The 10,733-nt window shown below is 40.3% G+C and overlaps 1 protein-coding gene across 1 annotated transcript; it reads left to right on the forward strand.

The window, feature by feature from the left end:
• Positions 1 to 326: 326 nt before the first annotated feature.
• IL1A (interleukin 1 alpha) lies at positions 327 to 10,254 on the forward strand. Its single transcript, XM_043603974.1, has 7 exons — positions 327 to 1,002; positions 1,622 to 1,676; positions 2,642 to 2,690; positions 3,443 to 3,665; positions 5,920 to 6,093; positions 7,454 to 7,575; positions 9,777 to 10,254. Exons 2-7 carry the CDS (start codon positions 1,630 to 1,632, stop codon positions 9,972 to 9,974), a joined length of 813 nt encoding a protein of 270 aa, XP_043459909.1. The 5' UTR covers positions 327 to 1,002; positions 1,622 to 1,629; the 3' UTR covers positions 9,975 to 10,254.
• Positions 10,255 to 10,733: the final 479 nt, after the last annotated feature.

Raw genomic sequence — 10,733 nt, forward strand, 5'->3', positions numbered from 1 at the left:
CCACATCAGGCTTTGTGCTGACCGCTTGCTCAGAGCCTGGAGCCTGCTTCAGATTCTGTGTCTCCTACTCTCTCTGCCCCCCCCCCCCCCGTTCACGCTTTGTCTCACTCTGTTTCTCAAAAATAAATAAATGTAAAAAAAAATTTTTTTTTAAATAAAAAATAAAAAAAAAAAACTGAGAACAAACTGAGGGTTGATGGGGGAGGGGAGGGAGGGGAGGGTGGGGGATGGGTATTGAGGAGGGCACCTTTTGGGATGAGCACTGGGTGTTGTATGGAAACCAATTTGACAATAAATTTCATATATTGGGGAAAAAAAAAAAAAGACTTCTGTGGGTATCATTTTTCTCTCCCTACCCTGCCCCAACCAGGAGGCTGTCTCCTGACACTGAGAATGATTTATGCCTATTCAACCAAACCTCCCTCTCCAGAAGAGACAGATCATCTTCTCTCAGAGCCAACACTCATCTGCCAGGGGCTGCCAAGCATTCCATCAATTCATACTCAGCCCTGAGGTACAAAAAAACAAATTTAGCTAAAACACAAGCCACAGCTCCCAAGCTCCTTTCCAACTCCAGCCATCTAGAAGTCTGATTTTAGGAGTTCTCCCCTCCTCCCCACCGTACGTTTTTACATTTCCTGCCCTTCTTCCCTTTTTCTAAGACCACATGTTTACAACTGTTCAGAACAAAGCAATAAATAAATGAAACTTACTAGTTTCATTGAATTAGTTCAATAAATGAAACTTCTCTAACTTAAACCAAGTTAGAAACTCCTGGAATCTCTACAAGCAACACTACTATCAAGTACGCAGTGTGTCAGTATTTTGGCCAGTTTCGTTAAAGGAACATAAAAACCATACAAAACAATTCTTCCCTGTAAATTCCCCGGTGACGCACACAGACCACGCCTACTTCAAGAAGACAAAAGGCCAAGAAGCCTGACAAGGGCCAAGTCTCCAGGCAGAGAGGGAGTCATTTCATTGGCGCTTGAATCAGCAAAGGTATTGTCCTTATCACATCTTTGACTTTTAAAATATATTTTGCTTTTCTTCTTGGCTGTTGTCTCTCAAACCGCCTTCTCTGAAGATTAAGCCTCTTCCTTCCTTTCTTCCCTGGTTTGGTGTGTGAGTTAGAATCACAGTCAGATTTCAGAGAATTCTTCCTGCTGATGGGGAACTGAGGGAATTGGCTTCATATGAGGGCACTGGTGAGTACAGCTGAGCCTTCCTTTGGAGGGAATCTGGACTACCAAACTATTAGGAGAAAACTGGAAATTTCCAACTCTGTCTCTCTCTTGCATCTATGCAAGGCAAATACCTCATTCTTGTGGGGGTTTTTTCTTTAATTTATCCAAGTTTTCATTGAATGCCTACTGTGTACAGTATATTGGGTTGGGCACATAAAACTACCAAGTTTCTAAAAGAAGTTAATAATCTAGTAGAGGAGGCAGATACATTTGCCAATAACTCAAGGGAGTGAAAAGAAGAATGGGGAAAATGCTGACTGTGGGCTAAGTCATTCATTAGGTTTCTCAAGAAGCACAAAGCACAGGTGGCTCCCTTTTCTGGCATTTGGTTCAGTGGCTGCTAGGCTGACGGCCACTGGTATTCTCTGTTGCAGAAGTCAAGATGGCCAAAGTTCCTGACCTCTTTGAAGACCTGAAGAACTGTTACAGGTAGGAAATCAATTCTATCTCTTATGATTTAATGAAGGGATCCAGGTACATGAGAATCCACCTCAGAGTTAACAGTAACTAGCATGGAGCCCGACTGGCAAAGGTATAGAGATGTGTCCTACTGCTGAAGTCAGGGCAGGTTCAGTGAAGATCCAGAAAGAGTAGGTACCCCACATGTTAAACTAAGATGGCACTAACAGGGAGGCCACCTTTTCAGAAAAACTATTTTTACAGTCTGCTGTGTCTTAGTGAATTTCAACATCTACTTAGACACAGCCTCAGTCAAGTTCACATGCTCTGATACAGTATTGGGTTTTCATGGACTGCCAGAGAGAAAAACCATTCTCAGGAAAACTTCTGGATCTCAATCTGGAACAGGCAATGGCTAAACAGCAATTTTAGCATGTGAATGCACATACACAGTCTAACCTCATTCAGACATAAGAGTAGGGTAAGTGAATAAAATTTAAAATTAAAGAATACTTTAAACAAACATGGTATTCCCATTACCTGTTAATATACACTAACACAAACTAGGCTATCAAAATGTGGCTATACTAGTTCCCAAGTATAAACTATTAAATTTATTTTAGTGAATACATGAAAGCAATGTGTAACACATGACCTATTTGGCTAAAATTAAAATAAGGTGCCTCCAAAGCATTTCTCTTTTGAGGAGGTTAACATTTTTCCCTGAAATTCAACTAGAACTCTTCAATTTGTTAGCCAAGGCCCATTTTTACAGACAAAGTTCAAGGCCTGTCCCGACGATTACTAATTCCAAATTAGTGAGTCACAAATTACTGTATACATGTACGTAAATGTATAGAAGTCCTTAATTTTCTTAGACGACAGTAATGACCAGGTGTCTGTTACCCAAAGCTAATATGGTCATTAAAATACACTGCCCGGTGACTGCAGTGATGTAAAACACAGAATTACATTCTCATTATCTTGTTTGGCAGTGAAAATGAAGAATACAGTTCTGAAATTGACCATCTCACTCTGAATCAGGTAAGCAAATGATCTAATTCTTATGGGATTGCTATTCTTTTTTTTTTAAGTTTATTTATTTTAGTTTTGTGTGTGTGTGTGTGAGAGAGAGAGAGAGCAGGGGAGGAGCAGAGAGAGAGAGAAACCATCCCAGAAAATAAAAATAGATCATACTAAGAGTTTACCACTGCCACCACTATGGTATGTTCCTTAAAGTCTCTTCTAGGTACATACACACATTTGAACAATTATTAGGAATATATCATATATAATTTTATATACAGCTTTTTTCACTAGCAATACATGAAAGGCATTCCAGAGTACCGTGAACTATGAGATCACGACCTGAGTCAAAACCAAGAGCTGGAGGCTTAACCAGCTGAGCCACCCAGATGGCTCACAGGATTGCCATTCTTATGCAGTATTTTTTCTACCAGAAGAAAACAGCAATAACTGGAATCCTCGATGTTTTGGTTTCACCCTAACTAGAGGTTCAGAGACCTGCATCTCTCCCTCCTAAGTGAGATCAACTGCCTCTCTACACTGACAGTTGATGGCACTGTCCATTCTCAACAGATTTTCCTAGGTAAAGGTGGGAGGGAGGTAGAAAAAGAGGAGAGTTTGGGGAGGGAGGGAAGAAGAGAGGGAAGCGGGGAGAAGACTGATGAAATAGAGACCCTTCTCACCAAGTCTATTGAATACAACTTCTACTGAAAAGGATCTCATCCTATGACCATATGCAGCCCCTCAGTTTCCGTGTTCCTTCCTCATAGAAATCCTTCTATGATGCAAGCTATGACCCACTTCATGAGGACTGTACAGATAAATTCATGTCTCCGAGTACTTCTGAAACCTCTAAGACACCCCAGCTTACCCTCAAGAAGAGTGTGGTGATGGTGGCAGCCAATGGGAAGATTCTGAAGAAGAGACGGTTGAGTTTAAATCAATTCCTCACTGCTGATGACCTGGAAGCCATTGCCAACGAAGTAGAAGAAGGTAAGAAGTCAAGTGCAAATAATATCTTTGTTTTCCATTTTTAAGAACCTCGAGACAACAGAGCACAGGAGAAAATAAAACCTAGAATCAGTAGCAAGAGGGCAACCAGGCATTAGTCCGGTAACTACAAGGAAGGAGAAGATACTTTCATCCTTCTCCAGTAGGGAGGGAGCAGCAGTGGTCTGAATCTATAGAATACTTCCTCATGGGCTTATAGATAAAGGTCATGTAGCTTTTATCCTTATGGCAGAAAGCTGTCATATACTGTTAGTAGGTGACTATTTACAAGCTACATTCCTCCAGATAATAATTCTGCCCCCATTGAGCAAGTCACTTAACCTTTCTGTGCTTCAGTTTCCTCTACTGTAAAATGGAGATGATCAGAGTCCCTACTTGTTAAAATTAAATGAGTCAATACTTGCAAGCTGCTGGACTAGAATAATGCCTGGCATGGAAATACCCACTAAGTGTTAGGTATTGCCATTACCCCTACTCCTATTCCTCCTACTTACTACTACCTTTGTTAATACTACCAATACTGCTAATTGGTTAATGGCTGCATTATCTCTACACTTTATGACAATCTTACATTCTCATTTGACAGATGAGGAAACTAAGCTCAGTTAGGTAAGTCACATAGTGTGTAAGCGGGAGAGCTTTAAACCAAATTCAGTTCTGATTATAACACTTAGGACTATTCTCCCATGCGTCTACTATACAAACCTCTACATGAAACATAAGCCCAATATTTTTCAGATAATAGCTTTTTAAGATAACAGGTAAACACTAATACACATTCAGCCAGAAAACTGGAAGATACAAGAAAATGTAAAACAGAAAATAAAAACAGTTCATGCTAAGAGTTTACCACTGCCACCACTATGGTATGTTCCTTAAAGTCTCTTCTAGGTACATACACACATATGAACAATTATTAGGATTATATCATATACAATTTTATAGTCAGCTTTTTTCACTTAGCAATATATCAAGGGCATTCTAGAGTACCAATTTTTCAACATTATAAGTAATATAACAATGAACATCCATATCAATAAATCATCATTTTTTTTTTTACTTTTTTTTTTTTTCAACGTTTATTTATTTTTTTTGGGACAGAGAGAGAGCATGAACGGGGGAGGGGCAGAGAGAGGGAGACACAGAATCGGAAACAGGCTCCAGGCTCTGAGCCATCAGCCCAGAGCCTGACGCGGGGCTCGAACTCACGGACCGCGAGATCGTGACCTGGCTGAAGTCGGACGCTCAACCGACTGCGCCACCCAGGCGCCCCTTTTTTTACTTTTTTTTAAAAAAGTTTATTTATTTATTTGGAGAGAGAGAGAGCAGGGGAGGGGCAGAAAGAGGGAGAAAGAGAGAATCCCAAGCAGGCTCTGTGCTGTCAGCACAGAACCCGACATGGGGCTCAAACTCATGAACCATGAAATAATAACCTGAGCCGAAACAGTTGGATACTTAACTGACTAAGCCACCCAGAAGCCCCAGTAAATCTTCCTTTTTAACACTATTTATTTCCTTGGAATAGATTACTAGATGTAAACTTAGAGCCATGAGGATTTGTGAAGCTACTGATATATCCACTATTCAGAAAGGGGGGTAGACATTTAGACCTGCATGTCCAGTGACATAGAATTCTTAACATATTCATTTTTTCTCAGAGTATATTCATTTGAAAAATATAGATGGTGAATCTTAGCAGTCTTCCTGGTTTCTTAGAAACCTCCAAACAACCAAAATGAAAATACTTCACAAATGATCTCTTTTTTTTTTTTTTTTTTAATTTTTTTTTTCAACGTTTATTTATTTTTGGGACAGAGAGAGACAGAGCATGAACGGGGGAGGGGCAGAGAGAGAGGGAGACACAGAATCAGAAACAGGCTCCAGGCTCTGAGCCATCAGCCCAGAGCCCGATGCGGGGCTCGAACTCACGGACCGCGAGATCATGACCTGGCTGAAGTCGGACACTTAACCGACTGCGCCACCCAGGCGCCCCACAAATGATCTCTTTTTAAAAAAAATACTGCCTAAGGAGTTGAAGTTTAAAAAGAAGTAATCACAAAGATAATCCTAGAACCAACTCCGCTGACTGGGTGGCTTCACTTCTCTCTGTTTCTTCATCTGGATTGGAATATTCTTAATGTCTCTTCCATAGCTACTTTTGATGCTTGCATTAGAGTAGAAATATCATCTGTGTTTGTACAAAGACATCAATCTGAGCTTGTGATAATGGTTTCAGAAATCATGAAGCCCAGATCAGTAGCACCCAACTTCTATAGCAGTGAAAAATACAACTATCAGAAGATCATCAAATCCCAATTCATCCTGAATGACAACCTCAGTCAAAGTGTAATCCGAAAAGCAGGGGGAAAATACCTCGCAGCTGCTGCATTACAGAATCTGGATGATGCAGGTAAGTGGTCACAACTCTGTCCTCCTCCCCTCCTCTTATTTCTGTATTTATTTCAAGCTTTGTACTTTCAAAATATAGACCTCTCTAGATTCCTGGCTTTGCACAATCCTTCTAGAATAGGATGAAGCACAACACCCCGCAGTAAAATCCTAGGCAAGGACGGGAGTTTCCGCCAAATCAGGAAGCTCCACAAAGAGAGAAGTTTCCTTTCTTTGGGAGCACTGAGTGGTAAGCTTTCTGATGTAGTATCTCCTTTGGTTCTCTTAGATAGTCTTCTCCTCAGTTTTAAAGATGAGGAAACTGACTCCCAGAAATATGAAATGACTTACCCAAAGTTACCCAGAAGCCAATGAGGGGCAATCACTCTCCATTAGAAAGCCTGCTGATCAAACTTAGAAATAAGCACCAACTAAAAAGAATCATCATCTCTGATAACATAACTGTGAAGCGAAACATCCAATAAGCTGAGAATATTTTGGGGAGGATGAAACTTAGTGTCCAAGAAACTTAGCCACACAAATCCAATTTCCATGTTGTACATATTTTAGCTTCAGGACATGTCATCAGCATACAAAATTATTTTCAGAGCTCCACACGGGCTACTTGGCAATAAACAAACGGGGCTCCTTCTAATTGGACATACTTCAGACAACATACTTTCCACTCAGACATTTACAAATTATTTTGTGTTCTATTTTCCTACTTAATATTATCTCATGTAATTTTCCCACACATTGAAATAGTATATATATTTGCCATTTTAATGGCACTAGAATATTCAATCATGTTGCTATGCTGGTCCCTTAGGTTTGCTCCAAGTAGTTCTATTGCAAAGATTATTGTATATATAATTTTTCCCTAGGAGGTTATTTCTTTGGAGCATATCCCAAAAAAGGAACTCTTAGGTTCCTAGGGGTGAATAACTTTCCAGCTCTTATTAAGCATTGTTCTCTGAGGAAAACAACTACTTTTCACTAGCACTAGTAACATGATCGTATCAGCTTCCTCAAACCCCTCCACTTTAGGTTATAATGAACTCATGGGCTCACAAGTTGAAGGGTCTTGTCCCACTAATGTAATTACAGGAGATTCAACAAATAGCCCCCAAGCATTCATTCAACATAGAAAATTCTGAAGACATCAACCAAGTATTTACCTGTCCAGTAAAAGCGGCAGACATTGTGAAGGATACAAAGATCTATGGAATTTCATTCTGGTGTTTACATCATAGTTGGGGACCTAACTACACACACACACACACACACACACACACACACACACACACACACAATTTACATAACATGGGATTTTATTCAAGTACAATGGATTTACTTTCTTTTTTGGCTTTTTTCTTTGCCAGTGAAATTTGACATGGGGGCTTATACATCGAAAGAAGATTCTAAACTTCCTGTGACTCTCAGAATCTCAAAAACTCGACTGTTTGTGAGTGCCCAAAATGAAGATGAGCCTGTATTGCTAAAGGTCAGTCGTCCTCAGTCTCCAATTGACCTTCATTTACATCCCATATGTTTGTGACTGATTCCAATAGACAGACACCCCTAGCAGGGTGGCACAGTCCTCTTCTCTTCCTACCACAGTTTCCACCTGTCCACCTGCCCCTACCTGCTACTTCTCACCTATCCCCAGAGGCGCTTCTACGCAGGATCTATGAGAAAGTAAAAATGGCAAGAGTGAATAAAAGGGAAATTACCTTCTTCCTTCTTTGTCCTTACCCTACCTGATCCTAGTCACTTCCCATCCCAGGGCATCCATTTATTCTATCCATCTTGAACTCTACCATCTGAGCTATATGATGGTAGGCCTTAGGACAATGGGGCCTGCTTCTAAGAAACTCAAAAAAGCCAACTAGGAGCAGACGGTATGAATCACCTGCCATTGGGCACAAGCAAAAATCTGGGAGCCAAGACTGAAACCCTGGCCTTTGACTCTATGGCCTCTCTCTCTTCATTGGTGCCAGCATTATCCCTCATCCCAGCCCCATCTCCACTACCACCTTTCCCTCAAGCATACAGACACATACACACACACGATAGCCTTTAGATGTTTTCTCCACTGATAAGAGGTGACTCTTATTTAGTAAATGTATAATGCAAACCCCCAACTCCAACCAGGATTTTTGTGGGTGCATGTATTTCTCCACGTGGGTTAAGGGAGGTAAAAATGATATCTACAGACGAGGGCAGTATCTTCCTTCATGAATTCATTCAACAGTCATCATTTATTGAGAGGCTTCTATTTTTCAAACATAGTGCCAACAGCTACGTAGACCGTGGTGAGCCAAAATCCCTAGCCTTATAGAAGTTGGTCTTCTGGGGGACACAGACAGTAGATAAGCCAAAAAAACAGCAAAAAGTAAAAGATGCTGTAAAGCAAATGAAAAGGGTGCTGAGATACAGAAAAATGGGAGAGTACTCTTTACATAGGGAGGCAAGAGCAGAGCTCCCTGTGAGATCTGATAGGAGCATGCCTTGCAAGGGGGCAGGTAAACATGGGCATTCTAAACAGAGGGATCTGAGTGTATCTGGGCTCTATACCTTCAAGAGTTTAAAGGCCACCTTCAGAGACCAGAAGGAACATTGTAGAACTGAGGCACTGTGAGAAGGAGGAAAGAAAAGCGGAGGCTAGTGTTTGTGGAGCCTTGCATTTGGGTTTCATTTGAGGTACAATGAAAAGTCATTAAAAGGTTTCAAACAGGGAAGTGTCCTGACCTCGCTTATATTTTCTAAACTAGAGAAAAGATCACCAAGAAGGCAATGAAGAAAGCACAAAGCTCAAATAGGAGGTAATAATAACAGTCATGGAACTGGGGGTGGTGAGGCAGATAAAAAGAAGGAGACAGAAATGGTTATGTTTCAGAGATAGAAGCAACAGGAGGTAGGAGAGAAAATACATTTACTGAGATGGGGAAAAAGTAGGAGAGGAATAGGTTTGGGAAATAAATTCTTTGTTGGCATTGAAAACCCCAAGGAAACCTCAAAAGGATAATTGGTTGCTTTAGATTAAAAAGAGCACAGAAGAAGCATATCGAGTTGAAATTTGAATTTTACTTTTCCATGAAAGTATTGTTAGATTCTATCCATACTCGCAAGAATAGTACAGTCTAAAGAGATCGCAATTGTCATGGAGTTAGTTGCTGTTATACTTGGAAATGTGTGTGTGTGTGTGTGTGTGTTGGGTTTTTTAAACTTTTAATTGTTAGCTTAAATATGGAGATAAGCATCTCTAATAATAAATTATTTTCCCAAAGATATGATCAGCACACTTAGAGGTCAAAATGTTTAGAGGTCTCAGAATTGCTAGTGCTCAGATTTTATGCAAAATGCCTTATGCCTATGTTGAAGGCAGGACAAGAACAATGTTCTACCCTACCTTCCAGGATACAGTAAGACACGACTGTCATTGGCAATCCTCATGAATAATTTGGATTTCTCTCCAGTTACTTAAGGAAGTTAGCTATTATGTGTAGACTGGCCATACATCTAACAGGCATGTAATAGATGCTTGCTGAATGAACAAATGAATGAAGAACCTATATCATCACATTACAGAGTCACAGTCCTAAAGTGCTATATTTCTTACAAAGGCCAAATGTCAAGGGATTGCACTTCAGTTCTTTGTCTAGAATCTTGTTTTCTAACATATCTCTGTTCTCCTAATTACAGGAGATGCCTGAGACACCCAAAACCATCAGAGATGAGACCAACCTTCTCTTCTTCTGGGAACGTCATGGCAGTAAGAACTACTTCAAATCAGTTGCCCATCCAAAGTTGTTCATTGCCACACAGGAAGAAAAACTGGTGCACATGGCAAGAGGGCTACCCTCTGTCACTGACTTTCAGATACTGGAAACCCAGTCTTGACTCTGGAGTCTACTTCCTTGTGAAGTGTTTACAGTCCATATGTACTATGTACATGGAGGAGTCAAATCTTTTACTCTTAGTCACCTGCTGAGCATGTGCTGAGCCTTTGTAATTCTAAATGAATGTTTACTCTCTTTGTAAGAGAGTGAGCAAGCTCTAATGGAACCAACATCAACATATAATGTTATTTGTTATTTAAAGAATACCCTATACTTGAAATACAAATCAAAACCACCATGAGATACCACCTGACACCTGTCAGAATGGCTAACATTAACAACTCAGGCAACTGACAGATGTTGGCGAGGATGCAGAGAAAGAGGATCTCTTTTGCATTGTTGGTGGGAATGCAATCTGGTGCAGCCACTCTGGAAAACAGTATGGAGGGTCCTCAAAAAACTAAAAATAGAACTACCCTATGACCCAGTAAGTGTACTACTAGGCATTTATCCAAGGGATACAGGTGTGCTGTTTCAAAGGGACACATGCATCCCCATGTTTATAGCAGCACTATTGACAATAGCCAAAGTATGGAAAGCCCAAATGTCCATCGATGGATGAATGGATAAAGAAAATGTGGTGTACATATATACAATGGAGTATTATTCGGCAATCAAAAAAAATGAAATCTTGCCATTTGCAACTACGTGGATGGAACTGGAGGGTATTATGCTAAGTGAAATTAGTCAGTCAGAGAAGGACAAAAATGATATGCTTTCACTCATATGAGGACTTTAAGAGACAAAACAGATGAACATA

Source organism: Prionailurus bengalensis, chromosome A3, assembly GCF_016509475.1.
Source record: "Prionailurus bengalensis isolate Pbe53 chromosome A3, Fcat_Pben_1.1_paternal_pri, whole genome shotgun sequence".
In the NCBI taxonomy this organism is placed as follows: Eukaryota; Metazoa; Chordata; class Mammalia; order Carnivora; family Felidae; genus Prionailurus; species Prionailurus bengalensis.

Bases quoted from the DNA above. Each gene is read 5' to 3' on its own strand.
- IL1A (XM_043603974.1), top strand. From the start codon at position 1,630: ATGGCCAAAGTTCCTGACCTCTTTGAAGACCTGAAGAACTGTTACAG. The intron at 1,677-2,641 runs GTAGGAAATCAA...CTTGTTTGGCAG, and splicing joins GACCTGAAGAACTGTTACAG to TGAAAATGAAGAATACAGTT. The intron at 3,666-5,919 runs GTAAGAAGTCAA...TAATGGTTTCAG, and splicing joins TGCCAACGAAGTAGAAGAAG to AAATCATGAAGCCCAGATCA.